The sequence below is a fragment of the Archocentrus centrarchus genome, chromosome 7 (genome assembly GCF_007364275.1).
Source record: "Archocentrus centrarchus isolate MPI-CPG fArcCen1 chromosome 7, fArcCen1, whole genome shotgun sequence".
NCBI lineage: Eukaryota > Metazoa > Chordata > Actinopteri > Cichliformes > Cichlidae > Archocentrus > Archocentrus centrarchus.
The window spans coordinates 19307498-19329982 of NC_044352.1; the positions used below are offsets into that span (position 1 = coordinate 19307498).

Here is a 22485-nt window from a genome sequence, read left to right on the forward strand (position 1 = left end):
TCCTAAAACTGGGGATGCATATCAGTCGATATTCACAGCAAATCGGTGGCTTGTGTTTATCTGTTTGGTTCTCATATCTGAGATCAAAAGTTTCAAAAAGAAAAAAAACTGTGATTAAAACTGATGTTGAAAAACAGTGTGATGAAGGGCTGAAAGCCTTTAAGCTCGTATTTGTAATGAACACTTCTTTGTTCCCTTTGCACAAAAAGCAATCCGAGATCGCAGACTTTCTGCAAGTGTAAGACAAGGATAACAATAAACTCGCATCTGAGAACCTGAAAACACCATGGTTTTTGCTCTTCTAACGACTTAATTATTCAATTTTTTTGGTTAGTTTTAAGCAAGAAAAAATGGTTTTCTTTCGCATAGGAATAGTCGTTTCAGTTAAAATTCAATATTTTCTAAGAAAATCTTCTAGACACAAAACCCTGAAGGAAAAACTTCTGCAGCACACCCTCACAATTATGGCCGCAAATCTGGGTCAGTCCGCTTCAGTCACGTGGCTTGGCCTACAACCAATCAGGGCTCTCCCCGGGGAGCACTTCCGGTGGTGTTTCCTGTCAGTGTTTGTAAACTGAGAAAAAATTGGAAGTGCGACAAGAAATAATCATCTTCAGCACTCTGAAAACCGAAAGGTAAGCGGTTGAGTTTGCAGCATGTCACTCGCGGCCCTTTAAACGTTTCGTAACGCGTTGCCTGTGTGTTTGGAGCAGTTGTAGCCGGTGAGGGCGGCGTTATTTTGAGGTCGGCGCGGAGCCTGCACGCCCTGCCTGTTGTTGTGTTGTCCGGGGCGGGGGGTGGGGTGGGCGCTCAGTCACACAAGAGTTGTCCCAAAATCCAACTCCGGCTGGCTAGCTGCTTTCTGCTTTCGTCTCATGCAGCAGGGTCACTTAGCGTGCGGTAGACTTCCATACCGACCCTACAGAAACACACAACCTGTCTGTCCTGTGTCCGCGACCCCAGCGGGATAAATCTCACTCCTAGTTTCCATTTTTCTCCCAAAAAGGGATACGTTGCTAGCTAACTGCAGCTAACTGTTTGATCTTTGCACGATTGATCAATAAAGAAACCCACCAGCTTACAAATGAATCACAAAATAAATCGCTTTCCAATATTACATGTGATTGAATCATTGAAAAGAAACATGTCTGTCCGTGTTCAGGAGTTTTCTGCATGAATGGGCTTTATAAGCCTGGGTCGGTGAAACAGCCAACTTTACATTACCATAATAGTTTACGCAGTAATCATGGCAATTATTGTGCATGTTTGTGTGCATTCATCATTTAAGTGCTTCTATCACCGGATTTTGACCAAAACTGACAAACAGCTTGCATGCAATTTATAATCTCATACAAGAACTCAGCATCAGATGCAGTTTTTTTCCCTACCAAACTTCTTAGTATTGTCATAACCACTTTATTTACATTAATATACTTATTTTAGCTGAGATTTTGGACCGGACACTTAGAATAGACAGGAAAGGAGGAAAAGACACAGAAATGGCCCACATACTCTGCATATGGACATGAGGGTTGCTTGCTCAACACACTGAGATTACCAGCATCTCAGTACCTGGTTTTGACCATATTTACGATCCTGCATGGATGGCAGCAACATCATCATTTGTATCCTTTGTAACAATAGCCAAATTCCTAATTAGAGCCCGAGAAAGGGTTTTTAAGACCGATACTGATATTTGGTGATTTTAAAAATAATTTTAAAGCATCAGCCGATATATTTTTCTTTCAGACACACGAAACATAAACAGATTTTTCTAACGGCAGCTACCACCAGGTAGATAAATGTTATGATGCAGTTTAAAAAACAAGGTGTGGATTATTCATTACTCAGGTGGTTGTTTGAGGCGTTCCGAACACGTGTCCCCAACAGGGAATTTACAAGGTTCGCTCTGATGGACAACATCAGCACTCACAGCATATTTGAAGGGTGTTTTTGCCATCTATTTTTTCTTTTTTAAAATTAAAGAATTTGCAGCAAATTGGTGGCTGATGTTTATCTGTTTGATTCTCATATCTGAGATGTAGTTTCAGAAATGTGTGCAAAATTATGATTGTTCAAAGACAGTGATGAAGAGCTAAAAGCCATTAAGCTTAATTTTGTAATGAACAATTCTTTGTTCCCCTTGCAGGGTGAATAAATAAAAACCAAAACAATCAGCCAAATTGTTACTGTCAGCTCTGCATCCACCCAGACTTCAGTAATAATAAAAATGGTCACTGACTGGAACTAATTTCACTACATTTTTACTTCACTCAACACTGCTGAGTGAAGCACATGCATTGATAGAGGGAGATGGGTTAAGGAAGTTATGTAATGTTAGGTCATTATTTTGAGCATCAGCAATCACTAATTGATGGAAGAGAGAAAATGTATCCCCTCTGTGAAATCAGTACCAGATTTCTGCACAGCAAACTTCAGCTCTGTGTATAGTAATTTAATGTGTTTGTAAAGTGATTCCTGAGTTTCTCTGGCTTGTGCTATAAAGTGTGCTATGACCTGGGTAACAACGATTAGAAATTGCCTTAAATGTGTGCATGAAAATTATTTGAAACTTATTCACTCAGCTATATCAGGGGAAACAAGCTTCCAGTCAATTTAAGAGTATTCATTTTTAATTACTGCAGCAGATTAAGGCAGATACAGATGTGTTTTCATTACACTTGCTGCTCAAGTGCACTGCAGAGCATTTAAAAAGAGGCATCCTTTCTATATTCCACTGTCAGCTGCTGTGACGGATTTTGTTTGATTAATGTATTACACAGATGCATTGGGCTTTGGGAGGTTGCTTCATTTTTTCCATCATTTTTCTCATTTTACTTTTTATTGTTGTGTTTTCTGTCAGCCATACACCAAACCACCCGGGCTTCCTGCCTGATAGGCAGCACGTATTAAAGCTGCACATACATTTTTTGGTCATATATCCGTATGCCTTTATTTTCAGACTTTGGCCCCTGATGATTTTGGAGGGTGTGGTCTCATCTGTCACCCCTATCCTGAGTGAAGCCCCTCTGTCCCCTCAAACACACACGCATTCAAAGCACGGCGATGACACACCATTCCAGCAATTCTGTTCGAGACCATATGAAATGGGTCAGTGGAAGTCTCTTCATCTCCAGCTCACCATCATGGATTTATTGTCTGCATTTATCTGTCACTCCCATTGTTCAGTCCCCCTCTCGTTCCCTCTGACTCCTTGTCTGTGTGAAGAGTCCTGCGATCTCCACTTTTTCACTCTGACATTCTGTTTGTGTTGTCAGGCTGGGTTGCTGGGCTGCGAGGCGGTGCTGTCCAGCATGGCCCTGATGCAAGCCAACAACATCCCAGGCCAGAAGAAGATGATGTCACCATTAGGTCAGGGGCAAAGGACCAGTCCTGAGAGCCACCAGACCCACTCACAGCATAGCCAGAACCATCATGGGCACCAGGGTCACCATGGACAGCCGCACCACAGCCACATGGGCCACCCCTCAAGCGGAAGCTGCCCACCTCTGGTAAGAGATGCTTGTTTATTTTGCATGGAGATTTAAAAAAAAAAAAACACTCTAACTCACTTTAAGTCTTCTAATGTAATTTCATAACTTTGCTTACATAAGCAAATTTAAGTTAGATGGCAAGCCGGCAGTACCACAAACCAGTTGGCTCATTGATCAACTGTTGGGTGCAATGCTTTTTAGCTCATAATTCCTACATTTTTTTCTTCCTCCAAAAGCTCATCCGGAAAGATGGAGATTATCATCATCAAGGATAATTGACGGAAAGGACATGCAGGCAAACCAGAATCTGCAGCCCAAGAAGAAACAAAAAAATCAGGCTTAAGCAACAAAGTAAAAGTGGAGGTAAAGTTTCAAAATGTTACTAAAGTGAAAAGACCATTAAAAGACAGACTGTTACTGTTAAGTTATTTCTATCTAATTGTCTTCATGTTCATAGCATTTAGTTCCAGCAGTTGATATGGATGATGACAGCCCGTTGAAAGTCCAGAAGAACTTCATTTGTGATCATTGCTACGGAGCTTTCCGGAGCAGCTACCACCTCAAGAGGCATATTTTTACACACACAGGTGAGAACATAGAGCTTGTCTCTTCATTTCAATTGGGCCATTGTTTTTTTTTTTTTTAGTATCAGCTAAATTAACCTTTGTAAGGATGTTCCTCCTGAACCTCCAACTGCTCAGAATAAGCAGCGAAAACACAAACCTTCATTTACTTTTAGTGTTGGCTCCATAAATCTGTTTTCAGAGGTTGGCTGACAAAAGAGAATCTTCTCTTGCTTCTTTCGTGCATTTCTTCTTCTCTTTCTGTATATGGATCTTAGTCCTGCATTGGTCTTAATTTGTGATTTTATTATTGTCCAAATAACACTTATAGTACAGTGCTGTGCAAAAGTCTTGAGCCACCCCTCATTTTTTTATATTTTGCTTCCAAGGAGCCAGAAGTTCTTACAGTTTTTTTGGTGTTCAGAAAGCCCAGAGCAATAGTTCTCCAGGCTTTCAAGGCTTTTTTGGACACTGCCTGATTTTTTTTTCCCTACTCATTTTCAGTCAGGTCCTTGTACCATACCTTTTTTTTTGGTTTGTTAAGCCACTTAACACCTACCTATGAATCCTTCAAGCAAAAAAAGGGCAGAAAACTCTAGAGATGTACTAGTGTTGTGTCTACACATAACAGACAACTTAGCAAAGAACCCATTTTAAATTGTATCTTTAGGCACTTTGTTACTAGCAGCCTTTCACAAAAATAATTTGTTCCTGTTCCTTCCGATGAATCTGTAAAAAATGCCAAAGATGACATAGTTTGACAGGCATAAAATTGTATTTTGAATCAAAAAAGTGATTCTCAAAGAGCTATTAAATGAAAAAATATGAGGAAACTGGAAAAGTAGAGGACAAAAAAGTAGCAGGCCTAAAAATCTTATCTACAGCAGATAAACAGTGTTTGAAAATAATTTCATAAAGAAATAAGAAATAAATCCAGCACAGGACACAGGACCTTCAATTGACCATCTACTGTTCACTGAAGCCTCATTGGTGGAAGGGTGGCTATCATTTAGCCATTCTCAAAGAAGGGTAGCAGGGAGAAAAGGCTGTGGTATGCTTAATTACACAAGAACTGCACTGAAAATCAGTGACAACAGGTCTGATGAAGTGATGAATTCATAAAGTCAACGCATTTGAAATTTTTGGTTCAAACTGTCATCAGGATGTACGAAGGAGGACATGAGAGAGGGACAACAGTGTCTACAGCAGCCTGTAAAACATGATGGAGGCTTTGTCATAGTTTGGGGCTGCATTTGAGCCAATGGTGTTGGGAGTTTGTCAAATTTCATGGAATTATGAACACAGAAAAGTATGGCCAGATTTTGATCCACCATGCAATACCATTTGGAACGCATCTGATTGGCTATGGCTTCATTTTTCAGCATGATCCCAAACACACTGCTAATCCAGTATACCAGAATAGAAAAACTCACAATGGAACACTATCAGTCATGGATTGGCCTCCAGAGGCCAGATGTCAACATTGTTGAAGCAGTGTGGGATCTTCTGAACAGAGGATGGAACAAAAGTCAGCCAACATCCAAAGAAGAGCTTTGAATGTCCTTCAAGAAGCCTGCAGAGCTATTCCTGAAGACTGCTTAAAGAAATTGGTAAATGGACTAGCTCTTATATAGCGCTTTTTCTACTCTAGCTGAGCCCTCAAAGCGCTTTATACAACACGTTTGCATTTACCCATTCACACAAGCACTTCCTTCTGTAGCTAAGTGCTTTCTATCTAACATTCACACATATTCATACTCCAGCGGTTGCATCGGAGAGCAACTTGAGGTTCAGTATCTTGCCCAAGGATACTTTGGCATGCAGACTGGAGCAGCCAGGAATCGAACCACCAACCTTCCAATTGGTATGTGACCTGCTCTGTCTCCTGAGCCACAGCCACCCCGGCAAATGCCAAGAAAGCTGCCTAAGAGAGTTCAGGCTGTGTTTAAGAATAAAGGTGGTCATAACAAATATTCCCTTTCAAGCTTGTTAGAATATACAAACTCTGTTTTTACCTTTTAGATTACAAATACATCTAAGGATGCTTCACCTTAAGTGAATGTAGCCTTGGCCAAAAGGAGTTGATGTCATCAGGCGGTAACCGTTGTTCATTGGCTGTTTCAACCCTTAACCACAACACCGTCTCGATGGTGGGTCAGCAGTGGTGGCCAAATCACTGCCCATCTCCTCCTTCTAGTTTCCAGCTTAACTCCTCTCTCCTGCTCCATAACCAGCAAGAAGCTCTTCTGCTGCCTCCCCAATCCTGCCAACTGCTGCCTTCTTTCCTTCCCGTCACTCCAATGGCTGTGAGCATTGTCGACAGTGACTGGGCGGGGAATCCTCTACAGCCAGCCTCAACCAATAACAACCATGCCTGCCATCCTTTCCCCCTGCACTCATGCAGAAGGTCTTGGTATTTGGCACTCTTCCTTTCAAAGGCCCGTTCACACCCCTTTCCCATGGGACTGTAAGTTCTATGAAGATGATCTTTTTTTCCTCTTCAGACCACATCCGGCCTCAGGGTTGCCTGGACAGCCTGGGGGAACTGCAACCTTCTTCCCAAGTCGACCTTCATTTCCCATGCTTGGGCCTTTTGTAGCAGACTATTCCTTTTATTGCTGTGGTTGGTGGGTTTTCCCCCTCCCTTACAAATTGGATTCATATCTTTATGTGAGATTGCATTGTGTCTTCTTGTTGTTTTTAATGTCACTGCTAGCTGCAAAACTATTTGCCTCCCTGGGGGATAATAAAGATTTCTTTGACCTTTGTTTCCTGGAGTGGTTGGCATTTTTTTTGCTTCTCTCCTGCTCCAAGGTGTTAGCGAGTGTCATGAGCACTTTCTCATGGTGCTCATTTACTATTGCTACCTTACCTTTACTGTTTTACACCTGGACAGGATGTGTGCCATGGTGCCCTCACAAAGCTTGCACAATGGGTCCTCTCTCATGCCCCACTTGTACAAGTGTATATACTGGAGTCGGGAGTGAGTCGTCATAGACTCCTCTGAGCAGGAAGTGGCTCCAGTCTCCATAGGTCCACCCAACTAAATAGGACCTCCTTGGGAATCTAACACCACTTCCCTTGATCTTACCTTATATACTTTCTTTCCATATTTGTTTGTACGTTTCATTAAGTCGCTGCACCTACTTCCCATTTTTCTTGCAAATATATATAAATGAGGGGTGACTCGAGCCTTTAGCATAGTACTGTATATTTAAGTATTGTTTGTGATATGCAAGTGAAACCAGTGAAATATGCAGCAGGGCCAGATAAATGCTGATAAACTGTCCCCGTGTTTTTTTTTGTTTTTGTTTTTTTTTAACAGGGGAAAAGCCATTTGCTTGTGACGCATGTGATATGCGGTTCATCCAGCGTTACCACCTGGACAGGCACAAGAGGGTGCACAGCGGAGAAAAGCCTTATCAGTGTGATCGCTGCCATCAGGTTATTCTGACTTTTTTTTTTTCACTAATACACTTTAATGTAGTGTGGGTGGTGCCAGTGGAGACCTAGCACTATGCGGCTAGTTTACCTAGCATTCACTCCTAGGTAGATTTTAGCGCAGAAACTTGTTGGACATAAAAATATAGATTTTCAGTGGTGCTTTGCCTCGCCCATACAGCACAACATCCTCATGGCACTACGTTCTAAATGTTGATCAGATTCTCAATGGATCCATGCTAAAATGAAGTGTTACATACAGACACTGGTCTGTGTGTGAACAATAATGAGCAACATAAAATGGCAAAAATCACCCAAATAGAACAACTGGTGATATACTCAGCAAATATATTTGCTCAGCCCTAAACCTAACCCTACCTTGGCCGAAGCTCACATGTTTTGTTTTGGTTTTTTTGCCTTGCTTCAGAACTTTTCACGGACAGACAGGCTTTTGAGACACCGACGGCTGTGTACAGCTGGGATGAGCAAAGAGGAAGCCCAGTACTCCCAGGACTCATCTAGCCATCCAGCCTCCTGGAGCCCCCTACATCCTTCGAACAACCGTCTGACTGTCTGATCCTCAGCTTCCACATAGAGACCCAACATCAGTCTGCAGCTCAGTAACGTCACACTCTGGAGTCGTGCCCTGAAAACAGCCCCACTTAACCACAACCAAACTTTAGTTTGCTCTTGCCAGCTCATTTATAGACCTTGATAGGGGATTTTTTTAATGTTTATTTTTACCTACTATTAATTTCAGAATCCAGGAAGCAGGGCATTGGGGAATGGACTAATTTGCAGTCTTGGACATTGTATAATGGCAATAAATGGAGATCACACAACTTGCAGTCAACCCCAACTCTGCCTGTAACTTCAAATGGACAATTCGCTAACATAGACGCAGACAGAAAACCGTGAAGCATTAAAACGTCCTTTTTGTGTTTCTTTTGTTATTAATTATGTACCAGCTACTGCTTATAAGCAAAAGGTCACAGCAGGCTTGCTGTGTGCCACCTCGAGGAAGTGATTGGTCACCTGTGAAATACTGTCGGTCTTGTATGTGTGTGTGTAACACATCTGAAGTTAAATTTAATGACCTTTTTGATTCCACTGATCTAAAGATTGTTGTGGAGAAAAAAATTGAAACAACCCCTTCATTTTTCACTTTGCCTTCTTTTAGTGCACAAGTCTTAAACTGACATATTTGACCTGCCGTTCAAGTTGCTGTAAAACCAGCAAAATAACAACAGATCCAATCCTGTTCATAATGGGTTTTTTGGGGGGTTTTTTTAAAACTAAATCAGCTGAAAAACACTAAATTTTAACTGGGTAAATGGTATCTCCACTAGTGACTGCTGGCAAACATATCTACAGTTGTACCTTGTTTTAAAGGAGTATGGTCCAAATTGTAAGACTTGCACCGCTAACAGCTGACTCAGATTTATTTTTTTTTTTGAAGCTGATGTTTAATGGATGTAGGGATGACCTGTCTGTTGCAAGAATGAGGTGTTTCCTAAAGTGCTTCTGTAAAACGACCTCCAGTATAAATCCATTGTGTTTCTTCCTTCCTAGAAACCACTGTCTTGCCTTTTTCCTATTCAGTTCTCACTTTAAGAGGTTTATTCCCTTCACAGTATTTTGGTAAATCCTTAGGTTTAGTCTTATTTATCTATTAAATATTGTCAGAATCATTCTCATAACACTTTTGAAATCGAAGCCAGTCCCGGGCCTTTTCACATTAAGGCACGGGCGACATGTATTTTATGCTACCTAGTTTTATTCAGTGCTTGTGTGAATGGCCCAGATCAAAGTGATTATAATATAAATTGGCTCATCCACAGATTCTCACTGCTGAACTGTCTTTACCTGACTGAATGTGATCTAAATACAGTTCTACGTCATTTCATCCACAGTTTGACACTGAACATCTTCAGTGAAGATGACTAATTGTACTTTGTACAGTGAGGGTCTTTTGTATGTTGGTTACTGGCAGAATAAAACTTCAGGCTTGTATATTGTGAAGTCACTGGACTGCAGATGTTAGTTCAGCTGTAGAAGACTATTATTTAGACTAAAGGCTTTTTTAAATAATAGACGAGTAGATCTGTTGCTGTCAGACTTTTAGAGAAGAGTTTGGGCCCATCGCTGACTGTCCACTGTTTATGAAGTTAATATATATATATAAATGGTTTTAGGGCTAGAAAATAGCATGTATGTGACCTAAACTCTGAGAGCAAATCAAAGCTTTGATGATGTTCTAACCTTTAGTCTGATTATTGTTATTCTTCATGACAGTTCAAAAGGCCATGGTGACTCAATGTGCAGCTTGCTGTTAGGAGAAAAGCTTGAAAGTGTCACATTTGCCCTTTAAGTACAGCAGCCATGATTAGATAGGATATTCTTGATTTTGTTTTCATTTGCATGTATTTGTTGAAGACTCTTGTATTCATTCTTTTGGTAAAGAGGTTTTTTTTTTTTTTTTTCCCAGTATTTTGTTAAACCGGGCGTAACGTCAAATCAGTTCTGCAACCCAGTTTCACACTGTAGTGAATGGAGTTTAAGGGCCCAAAGTTACAATAAAGTTGTTTCTTTTAAACAGTAAAAGTTGTTCATATATTTTACAACAGAAGCTTCTGGGTAATTTTTTAATAACACATTTGAAGAATAGTGTGGAAAGGGTGCAACATTAAGATATTTGTGTAAGTAATGCAACAGTTATGTCAGCAGGTGGCACCCATGACCGTATGAGGACTGATTCTTTGTCAGCCAAGTAATGAAAATGGAAACAAACCAACATGTTTTACTCCCATTGGTGGACAAAACTAATGCATTTATAATTACACTGTATAATGTATCAAAGAATGCTCCCTCCTTTACACCAAAAACCTTCTGATTGCAATGTGAAGCTGAGGGAAAACAAGAAATGCAGCCATTAAACACACTGAATCTGATTGATACCAAAATATTACCTCCAATTAATCAACAAGCAAAGTAGTTCTGACACACACAAAGCCACGAGTACAAGGAGGAAGTGTATCATAATTTAGTGCGCCTTCACAGTCTTCCTTAATACTAAGAAACAGATGGTACCTGCACTGTGTAAGCTCAGATGTTTTTCTAGTTTTATGGGGTATGTTTTAGAAAATGTTCAATCCCAAGAGGAGTCCAAAAAACTTCATCTCATGAATATGGTATACAAACATATCTATAGTGCTTAACAAATTTATTAGACAATCTGTCATAAAAATAAGAAAACACAAAATATTTTAAGAAGCTTCCAAAAAACTTGTTTAAGACTTATATTGTTATTTATTAGGCAAATAAACTGATTTCATCTTTTTATACCCAAATTTGAGTCAGCACACAGGACTTCTCTGTGAAGTCAGAAATTAATCAAGCGCAACATTCAACCACTAAAAACACACCTTTTTCTGTTCAGGAATGCAAGTAAATAACTGTAATTAGGCATCTTAGAAAATAATAATGAGCAACGCTGAAAAGGATAAGTAGAAGAAGATGGATGGCTGCATGGAGTTTGTGCATACTGGTGGATTAACCATTACAGACATATAAAAAATGATTTTGGTAATTACCAACACTCTTAATTTTGGGCAGCTGAGGCATAAACCTTACACTGGGTGGTGGTGTCATAAATATGTGTATCCTTTACTTCTTGGAAATATAACATTTTCAAGACATTTTCCCAAAAATGCACTTTTGGTCAGAGCGGTGAGTGAGTTTGCAAATCAAATTTCAAAACTTGCAGTTTGCAGTGAGGAAATGTGAAATATACAAGAGTCATTCATAAACATAATTTGTTTAACAGATTTCTTCCAGAGGAGCCAATCAAATGGACATAAACGCCTGTGTGGCTTTAGCCAGATTTAAGGGACTGGGAAAGAATTTCTTCAAGCAGACTGCCCTGTAATTCGAGCTGCATGGGTATTGCCGCATCAGTTGTATGATGGGAAGTGCAGATCATACCCTTTAGCACCTTCTTCTTTGCTATTGACCAGTTCTTTAATTACACAGCATTAGGATAGGCAGGATGAGATCAGCCTGAAGGCTGCTAGGAGTGTGCGCTTTCCCCCATGGGAGACATCCCCTCCCTCTGCAGACTGATTTACAGCACCCACAGGCCCCCGGCACTTAACAATGGACCTCCTTAAGTGAGGTAGATGGGGAGGAGATCAGAGGGGGGGAGATAACACTCCATCTTCATGCACAAAGTGCTGAAATCATCTAGGTTCGAAATCATCTCTGCGAGACAGACTGATCATGGAGTCAGTCCAGAGGTAAAGTGTGGGAGTGCTGCCTTGTCCTCAGTCTGGCTCACTCTATCAGGGAGGAGAGCTCTCCTTAAGACTGATGGCCAGTTCTCTACAGGCTCACATCTCCTGTCAGAGGGACACAGGGAAAAAAAAATAGACTTGACAAACTGAAATTTCCCAAACAGCCAGTAAATCTTGGTTAAGTGTGTACACTGTGGCTCTTGTCATCTCGTAGGTGGTTCAGAGGTTTACAAAAACAAGTGATCAGCAGCAGAAACCCTCTGTCTCCTACAAATGTTTGGTTGCCCTCTGATCAAACACATCACAGGTTCACTGCAAATGACTGAAGCCCTCCCAACAATAGCTCCTGCTATCTGCTTCTCCCCGAGGTGTGGGAGAGCCTTTTCATCTCAGGCTTTGATTAATAAAGGAATCGCTGGTTGGTTGAAAGCAACGATCTGCCCCCCTCTGAACATCCATCATGCCCGTGACAGCCCACCTCTCTGTGTTAATTAGCAGTGATATTTAAGCTGTCTGAGGTGTACCATGACCGTCAGCGTGCGGTGGTGCCGCTCATCATTAAAATTTCAATCCCTCTGCCCAGGTTACTCCCATTTTCTGTGACACCTCAGTGAGCGTGTCCTAAAACATTCACACAGAAGCACAGACCACAGCAGAAATGCAAAGAACGACTAAAAAAGACATTTAAATGACATTAATTTATGTACACGAGCGTGACTCTGTTGGTGCACTCTGTCTTTTTCATGCATTTCAGAGTAAAAGCATCAATTTGACTTATCACACTTGCTCAATTATTATTTGATATTACATGAAAGAGTCTGACATAAATCTAAAGTTCTTGTCAAACAATGAGTGTAGAAAGTGTGAATTCATTACTTATTAATGATTACCAAATATTGTAATATTCTCTAATACCAGAAGCTATTATTCAGAAATAAATTATTTATGCAGCCGAATCTTGGTTTATGTTATAACCAAAAGGCATCCTGCACCAAAATGAGAACTTTAGTGGGGCAGAAAGAAAGAGTTGCTGAATTAAATTAACATTTTTAGTCAAAGGCAGCCATCTTATACCAATCTGAGGTGAACAAAATGGCTTCCAAAATGTACACAAAGTTGGTGTTTTAACAGCGTCCATAGAGAGCCAGGTTATGACTCTTACCGTTAGCAAAGTCTAGTAAAGTTATAAAAGTTAAAGAGGGGATGTCTGCCCACCTCAAAAAACGTCTCTAATGGGAACATTCAGTCATGTCATGCTTCATATTGTCCCATATTTTCATGTCTGCCAACCCTTTTCTAATTAGTGCAACTCAGCAAGATTAATTAGCCTCCCGGTACTCAAAATACAACACAGAGGAGAAGAGGAGCGAAAGCTTTAACCCGTTTGACAGGTAACGAGGGAAACGTTTGTATTCAGCCCACTTGCATTATAATATCCAAATCATGAATATTCATACATGAAAATGAACCCCGGGAAAGGTCAAAACTTGAAAGCTGAATTTTCTGAATTCCCTCTTTACAATATGGATCCATGAAGAAAAGGTTTAATGATGTAACTGGATGGTAAAGTTAAAAGCAATGTGAAAGAGAAACAATTTTGACTGTCTCACAATAATGTGAGTTTTATTTGGCAGCCTCAGCTTCGGGGTCCTGGTATCTTACTGGGACACTTGAAAAGATCCATTTTTAGGGTTCTTTTTAAGGCTTTTAGTAAAACTTGTGCATTCCCTGCCAAACCAAAATGTTGGCTGCGACAAAAAAGGTTAGGTCACAGTTATTGGCAGGATCACCCAGGACTGCTAGTTCACATTAACTGAAAGACGAACGTGAGAGTGCAAAGTGTCTGCTGATTTTAACAGGAATACTCCAACACCATCAAATCAAGGGCACTGGAATGTCATCAGTTCAAACATCCCATGTTCTTCAAAAACATTAGTCATCTGCTACAGTGCTTACAAAGAAGACAGGAGGAGGTCCACATGTTGCTCTACCATGTCCACCTTTGTAAATGCCTGCAGTAATCAGGTGTATTCATAAAGATCAGATTAAGTTAGATAGTGCAGGAAATTGTTATTAAAATTATTTGACCAAAGTCATTCATATCCCCACTGACATGATGGGAACCCCAGCTCCCTGCTGATGGTGCCCACGTTCCACCTTGTTACAGGCAGTTGTACCTTAAACCTACATTCCTTTTGATGGCCACCATGGGACGGCACCTGTGGTTGCAACAGGACTTCCAGGTCTATAGAAGTCTATGGGAATGCGACCATCATCCCTGGCCTCTGTTAATACTTTTCTGGTGAGTTTTTAGGGCTTAGTTACTCATTTTGGGTCATACCGAATAAAATATTGTCTCCATTTTGCAAATTCTAGTTATTCAGAGTTTCAGAAAAGAGGATTATCGAGGGTATAATGCTGCTCTCGAAGCTTCAGCATGTGTCTTCACAGAGCAGATGGATGGTGACTGTGTCCATCTTTTTTCTGTCTGTGGTAGAAGTTCATAAGATAGTATGCTAAATTTCTGATAACTAATGTGCCTTGCAGTGTGGTATAGACTGCACTGTGCTTCAGGTTTGGTGAGTACAATTATTAATTAAATTATTAATTAAATATGATTAATTAATAAATATGTTAATTAGAACTACTTAATAAATATGTGTGTTTTTCCATTGCACTTGTAGATTTTATGGATGCAGCCTGCTAAACAAGCTTGCAAGTGTTAGCTAATAACTCCAGAGCACTTTTCCTGTTTGTCCAAATATAGTGACTCAAGGCAACATTAAGATTCCAGGCCAAAATCTTCATGTTGAGGTTTCAACATTCCCTATTCGTTAATATCACCGTGGCTACATCTGTCATTATTACAGTCTCTGCTGATATTAAAAGCAGTCAGGCCCTTAGCCTAGCTGTACAGATCAAAGCTGAATGAGGCTGTAAGCAGGTTATTTCTGGAGGAACTGTTCCATGTTGGCATCATTTTTTTTTAGCCCCAGAGGTTGCCACTTGCTTGGGACATGTTACTGACATGTTTCACTGGACAGTTTTCTTTTCTTTACTTTTCTTTTTGAGTCGCTCAGACATCTCAGCTGGAAAGTAAAATTAGCAGCTTGCCAAGAGAGATTGTTAAGTTCTCTTCATACATTATTATTATTTATGGTTGGCAAACACACTGCTGTTTTATAGTTACAGTGAGATTATCTTCAACTGCATGATTATACAGGATCACAATATAAGTTAAGAGATACTTTATTTGTCCCATATTTGGTAAATTCTTTTGTTACACCAGTTGAAATGATAATGACAGTGAAAATGATGATAATTCTAATAAAAGCTACTTTTGCTCCCTTATTCACAAGGAGCCACCACAGGGGGTAGCTCCACATTTGATTTGGCAGATTTTCTACGCCGGGTGTTCTGCCGAGGACTAAGACTGAAAGGTGAAGAAGAGTTTTTATCCACAAGCCATCTGTTTGTTCAACTCTGAGCCCTAAACTGGACTATTATGCACAATGTAAATTATATAATTATATATATATATATATATATATATATATATATATCTCTCCTCCTCTCTCTCTCTCCTTCTCTCTCTCTCTCTCCTCTCTCTCTCTCTCCTCTCTCTCTCTCTCTCTCCCTCTTTCTTCCGTCGCCGGTGCCCCTCTTTTTCCCTGTGCCTTGTCCTGTGTTCCTGTGCCTGTGCCGCTCCACCTGCATTTTCATCTTCTCTTCTTCTTCCTGATGCAACCCCAAAGGGATTTCTGTAGTAGTAATATTAGCAATAAAAATAAATTATTAGTAACAATAATGATATACCATACATACTGTTTAATAATATAATTATATTGCTATGATTCTCTCCCAGACAGATGGATTGTGTTATAGAGAAATATGGTCATTCAGCAATACGGTTGTTGCTTAAAAATATACAGCAGAGCAGGGGCTGAGCAAACCCATGGCTTTATTTGCAGCTTTCCCTGACCAAGTAATGATACATACACTATGTTCCCAAAAGTATTCACTTGTCTGCCTTCACACACATATGAATTTGAGTGACATCCCACTCTTAATCCATAGGGTTTAAAATGATGTTGGTTCACCCTTTACAACTATAACAGCTTCAACTCTCCTGGGAAGGCTTTCCACAAGGTTTAGGAGTGTGTTTATGGGAATTTTTGACCATTCTTCCAAAGGTGCATTTGTGAGGCCAGACACTGATCTTGGACGAGGCAGCCTGGCTCACAGTCTCCCCTCTAATTCATCCCAAAGGTGTTCTATTTGGTTGAAGTCAGGACTCTGTACAGGCCAGTCAACTTCTTCCACACCAAACTCGCTCATCCATGTCTTTATGGATGTTGCTTTGTGCACTGATGTGCGGTCATGCTGGAACAGGAAGGGGCCATCCCCAAACAGTTCCCACAAAACTGGGAGCATCAAATTGTCCAAAAATGTCTTGGTATGCTGAAGCATTAAGAGTTCCTTTCACTGGAACTAAGGGACCAAGCCCAACTCCTGAAAAACAACCCCACAACACAATCCCCCTCCACCAAACCTTACACTTGGCACAAGTACTGCTCTCCTGGCAACCACCAGACCCAAACTTGTCCAGTGGCTTGCCAGATGGAGAAGTGTGATTCATCACTCCAGGGAATACGTCTCCACTGCTCTAGAGTCCAGTGGCGGTGTGCTTTACACCTTTACATCCAACACTTTGCATTGTGTTTGGTGATGTAAGGCTTGGATGCAGCTGCTTGGCAATGGAAACCTATTCCATGAAGCTCTCTACGCACTGTTCTTGAGCTAATCTGAAGGCCACATGAAGTTTGGAGGTGTGTAGCGATTGACTCTGCAGAAAACTGGTGACCTCTGTGCACTATGTGCCTCAGCATCCGCTGACTCCGTTCTGTGATTTTACATGGCCTACCACTTCATGGCTGAGTTGTTGTCCTTCTCAGTCGATTCCACTTTGTTATAAAACCACTAATAGTTGATGGCATCCTATCACAGTACCACTTTGGAATTCACTGAGTTCCTGAGAGCGACCCATTCTTTCACAAATGTTTGTTGAAGCAGTATGCTTGCCTAGATGCTTGGTTTTATACACCTGTGGCCATGGAAGTGAATGGAACACATGGATACAATGATTTGGATGAGTGAGTGAATATTTTTGGCAATATGTATATTCCAAAAAATTCAATATTTAAATTGATTCTTGTACATTGTTATCTTAGTCGTACCTAATTACTCTCAAGTTAATTAAGAGAAACTGGAGCCAAACTGTAGCTGCTTCCAGTATTTTATGCAAACTGAGCCACTTTCAGTCATGTTTCATAGTTCCTGCGATGGCAATGTCAGTCCACTTCTTTGGTTCAGACAAACTATTTCAACAACATTAAACATCTATTGGATGAATTGGCACAAAAATGGGACTCGGCTATCTATGTTACTATGTATTCCTGTATGCTACTGAAAGCCAAGAAATGAAGAAATGCCTTTTTGTTTTGTTGTCTCAAAATACATGCCTCTTTTCTCCAAAGGAAAAAAAAATGACAGAATAAATTTACAACTCCAACTTCATTTTTACCATGAGAGGCCTTCAGCTGTCTTATGACAGACAGTCTGTAGTATGTGACTGTTACAATATGTGAAACCTTTCAGTTTGCTATGGTAGACAACCTAGTCATTGTTGATCATAGGGAAAAACACTTACAGCTTTGTCTATCAATAAAGCCAAAGTACCATTAAAATTGGTATAGCTCTGCCCAGGAGCTGGTATGGCAGTAAATGCAACTGTAGGGCAACGCATAAAATAATATAAAATGGTCAAATACATTATTAATACTCAGAAAAATATGCAATTTTTTAATACAACTAATGGCTTTAGTGGTTCTTGAACATTTTCTCTAAAACTGTCTGTAGACATTTACAGATTTGATTGAACTATCTGAACAACTATTTGATGGATTGCCATGAAAATTGGTACAAATGTCCATGTCCCCTTCATGATGACTAATGTCAACTCTGGTGATCTTTTGACATTGTGAATATGTTAGAATGCTGGCAATTAGTTCAGCGTTTAGCTCAAAGCACTTCTGTGCCTTAGTACAGCCTCACAGGCCCAAAATCATGACTATAGAGTCTTAGTGTTTCATTAAAAAAAAAAACCAGGTCCAATTATATTACCTATCTCACTCAAGATCTTCAGTTTTCTTTGCTGTAAAAACAGATACTGGGTGGTCACTGCCCTGGGGAAAGATATTAATAAGCCATTAACTCTATGCTCCAAACATCAGAAACACACTTAACAAACATAGGGAAAGATGAAAGGGGAAAAAAATACATCCTTCTCTAGTGTGAGTTTATCGAGATACTAAGCTTCAGCTAAATCTTTTCCATGAACTCAAAACTGTAGATTGGATTGAAGAAGACTTCTAAGTATGTATATAGTATTACAGAATAAACACAAACAACATAATCTGACAGAAAATACCTTGTAGTAATGGTTAACTCTATACAGGTACATTTGTCTCAACCCCTTCCAACACACCGCCAAACAATCCATCACTCCTCTGAGTTCAGAGGGATCATGTCTCTTTAAAGCCTGTTTTCTTTCTCTGACATGGCACATTGTCAGAGGGCATACTGCGTAACCCCAAGTTATCAACTTCAAGAGAAGGTCTTTTATGAAATTATGCAATCCCACTTGACAAGGCAAGTCCAGGGCTTTCCTCAGTCTCTTTATTTTCCAACAATTTTCCACTTCAGCAGACATCCTCAAGTGTGAAGTGAGAGAGCAAAGAGAGGGATTTGATTTCCAAGGGAAACGGTGCATGAATTCACTAGAGGTTGATAGACAGAGCAGGGGCAGCTATGCTATTTACCCTTAAGAGATTTCCATGGGTCAAGGCTGTTACAGGGCCACATTCTCAGTCTTCTTCATCTTGTCAGGATTGACTGTCAGGCTGATGAAGAGATAGGCTGCAGATAGATGATGGCGTTGCACGAACACTGGGACTGCAGCGAGCAGATATAGTAGTCATACTCCAAAGTGACTTTGGCAGTTTGCTGCTGCTGATCAGCTTTGCGATATAGTGATTTATTCAGTCATTTATGATCCTCTGACCCCTGAGTCACCTGAAAACCTGCTGATCATTTGATGTGAGAGATGTGGAATGAGAGGAGACAGAAAGCAGTTTAAACAAATGAGGTGAGAAATATTTTATTTATCCCATATTTGAGGCATTCTTTATGCACATTCAGGTACGAGAGCATTAGAGCAGAGGCAGGAAGATGTTAAATATGACTGAAAACATGAAGACACCTGTCCATTTTTTACACGCTTTAAAATTAAAGGGACAGCTCACTCGTTAGTTGCCCAATTATGGAGATATCAGCTGTAGAGATGGCTGCCTTTTTTTTTTTCTTTTTTTTTTTTTTAAATATAATGGAAACACAGGGCACCTGCCTTGTGGTGCTCAGATCACTACACCGTAATAGAAATCATGACCCATTTACTCAAAAAAATCCAGATAATAGGAACTATTTTCTTACCATCAGGTACATCTGCTCAGCGTGCAGCTTTCTAACATTACAGCTAAGCTGAGGGGGACACCCATCAATGTTTACATCCTGTCATGCTGTCACAGGCATGAGCCTCTCACCACGGGTAGATGCACTTTCCTGTCAGCAGTGAGGTTTGGTAGAAAGAATATAGCTCCCACATGTAAATGGTCACAACAAGGTATGTGGACTTTTCTTTTTTTTTTTTTTTGGATAACCGGGTCATGATTTCTGGAAAGAAACACAGCTGCTGAATTTTTCAAGCATATTATTTTAGCTCTTTGAACACAAGGCCAGTGCTATTTAATCCCATTACATTCAAGAGAACAGAGAAAGATTCAGGCCAACTCACGATAACACACGCTAAATGATTGAACACTACATGGCAAAGGTAAAATATGTGATTTGATTTTGGCGTGAACTGTTCCTTTAATTTATTGTTTCATGATCAGTCTAAAGCACTTTAGATAGACATTCAGTCTTTTTTTTTTTTTAACCCTGCCCCACATTTCTCTGTTCTTCCTGTGTGCTCCCAAGAAAGTCTCTTCTGCTCTTATGATGTAAGGACTATTATACTCCAGTGCCACCTCCCTTCAGGGATAAGATTTTACGATTGCAACCTGACACCGTTTCTGTGTCCTATAAGCGACAGAGCTGTAACTCACTTCAAAGGCAGGAGGCATCAAATCACAGTGCACCCATAAATTAACCTGTCAGGTCTTGGCCAATAAGAAGGCAGCATTAAATCTCAGCTGTCATGCTGGCGGCCAATGGAAAGACGATGGCAGTAAATCTGTCAGGGGCGCTCTGTTAACGGTGTTGTGGTGTGGTTGGGGAATCCACGGAGAAGGGAGGGGAGAAAGTGAGGAAAGAGTAGATGACAGAGGGAGGAGGGAACAAGCTGAGGGTTTAGAGGCATGCCACAGAAAATGCTTTTTCTTTACATTCTTTATCTCCTGCACGCTCACACACTTATGCTGTAGTACAACAGCGTGGATTAGCCAGTGGGTTCTTTTACTTTTAGTTTTTCATGCAAAACAAGACCAAACATGAAAAGTGAGCCAGAAACAGGCTGTATTCTCTGGTGGCTGCGGTGGGAGCTGAATAACACCAGAAACGCTCATAAACAGTCAGCATGCTGGTATGCGATGCTGACAAGTGAAAATGACAGATGGCCCTTCTTTAGCATGCGTTTGCATCACTGTTGCACGAAAATGATGTAGTGCTGATTGTTCAATAACAGCACTGGCCCAGTAACCTCTGACTGGCGTGGCACAGCATCACCAGAAGCACGTCCTCAGAAGCGCACCCTGCCTGCGAGGGTCTGGAGGAGGCAGTTGAGCACATCCTCTTACCAGATGTGACCCAGTTGTGCACCTCCAGAGGATGGTGAAGTTGACCCAGCCGCACAGCAAACCTGAACAGCCGCGCTTGAGGATTTTTTTTTTTTTTTTTTTGTGATGCCACGCGGCAACAAAGAAACACAACGTGATCGTGCTGCATCCGAACCGCTGGCAGCTCTGAGCATTTTCAGAGAATTTTCACCATCATTCTTCTAAAGCACGCTTTCAGTAAAAGAGTAATGCACTGCTCTGGCGCAAGAGAACTGTGGGGAAAACAACAGAGGGAAAACACATCAGGTGGAATAATTTCCTCGATTAACAATGCCCTTGGTGGTGCACTTTCATTATCCTATCAAAGTTGAACATTTTCATGTAATAAATCTTACAGGTATCATAAAGTAACTGGTCCTGCAAAGGCAATGCTATTCCATCCCAAAGAAAAAAAAAAAAAAAACCTTTCCCTTAACAAACCTTGCGATTTTTTCACCAAGTTGTAACGGCATCCAATAAAACAGAAACATTTGAGGTGACAGCTTTATTTTACATCAACAAAAAAAATATTAAACATTAGCATCAGAATTTACAGTCATCTTATGTCATTACTATGAAAACTTTTTTTTTTCCTTTGGAAACATAAATAGTGGGCTGACTTATGGCTAAAGCAGGCAAGAGTACAGTGGTGGAGGTGTTGTTTTTGGCAGGCTTTCCTTGAAGTGGCCATGATTCTCTGTTCTATGGGAATCCATAAACAGACCCAGAGAGGGCAACTGCGGTCATAAACCACAGAAGGCTGCCACAATGCTGCTGAGGGGAGAGGAGCAGGCCTGGGCCCATACCTCCTCTTCTCTGCACGCACGCACTCACACACGCAGGCGCACGTGCTTCGAGCAGCCCTCGGTGACCTATTTATAAACACTGTGTTTACAGTGATGCTGTAGATTTGATGGTGGCTTGTTTTATTTTGCAAATTGAAAATTAAGGCATTTGAAAAAAAATAAACCAGCAAGGGAATGATTTCCTTTCACATTATTTACGTTCTAAACACTAAAGCAGTATCATTATGTTGGTAATCTTATATACTGGGTGGAAATGTGAAAGCAGTAGAGATAAAATGGCCTTGTTAATTTTAATACAGTGGGTCATCAAACATCATTTGGTCTTGCCCTTTGCTCTGCTCAGACAGTATAATGGCACTTCCTTTAATACATTTACTGTAGTGCATCCAACATGCTGTCATTGTTTTCCCCTGTGTTGCTTCTGGTTAGCAGGACAAGTCATTGGATGGGTGCTTGGGCCTATTGACTATGACATAAAGACTGTAAGCTTACAGATGATGATAATTTATAGTCTCTAATTCAGAAAGTCACTCACACACACATACGCAGAGCGACTCTTTCACTGTATGCGCTGATCAATTACAAGGCTCTAAGCCCACACGTCTCTGACAATTTTACTGCATGTTATGTACAGCATGTCAAGCCATGGCGTTTCAAACTGTTATACTCATTTCTATATAATTAATATAAATTACCTTGCTGGTTTTTATGATGGTGCAACTGTAATTAGTGGATGAAATCGAGTCACTGAGCTGCCGATGGTGCTGCAGGGCTATCTAGATGAAAAGTGAGGGTCTGGACGGGCACCTTGGGTGGGGATCAGTTTTAACCCTCTCTTTTCCCCATTGTGCCCTCACTGGGATTTCATCTAATTACATTTACTGCTGTCTACTTCAGCTAACCTCATCCTCTTTAACCTTCACCCCCCACCCCCCCAATGAAACCACACACAGAGA

The 22485-nt window shown here is 40.6% G+C and overlaps 1 protein-coding gene across 1 annotated transcript; it reads left to right on the plus strand.

Moving 5' to 3' along the window:
- Positions 1-526: 526 nt before the first annotated feature.
- Positions 527-3972, plus strand: znf740b (zinc finger protein 740b). The gene is made up of 5 exons (XM_030732598.1): positions 527-635; positions 2963-3111; positions 3279-3512; positions 3731-3857; positions 3952-3972. The coding sequence occupies exons 2-4, from the start codon at positions 3067-3069 to the stop codon at positions 3767-3769; spliced, it is 318 nt and encodes a 105-aa protein (XP_030588458.1). The 5' UTR covers positions 527-635; positions 2963-3066; the 3' UTR covers positions 3770-3857; positions 3952-3972.
- Positions 3973-22485: the final 18513 nt, after the last annotated feature.

Bases quoted from the DNA above. Each gene is read 5' to 3' on its own strand.
- znf740b (XM_030732598.1), top strand. From the start codon at position 3,067: ATGACACACCATTCCAGCAATTCTGTTCGAGACCATATGAAATGG. The intron at 3,112-3,278 runs GTCAGTGGAAGT...TTGTGTTGTCAG, and splicing joins TTCGAGACCATATGAAATGG to GCTGGGTTGCTGGGCTGCGA. The intron at 3,513-3,730 runs GTAAGAGATGCT...TTCCTCCAAAAG, and splicing joins GCGGAAGCTGCCCACCTCTG to CTCATCCGGAAAGATGGAGA.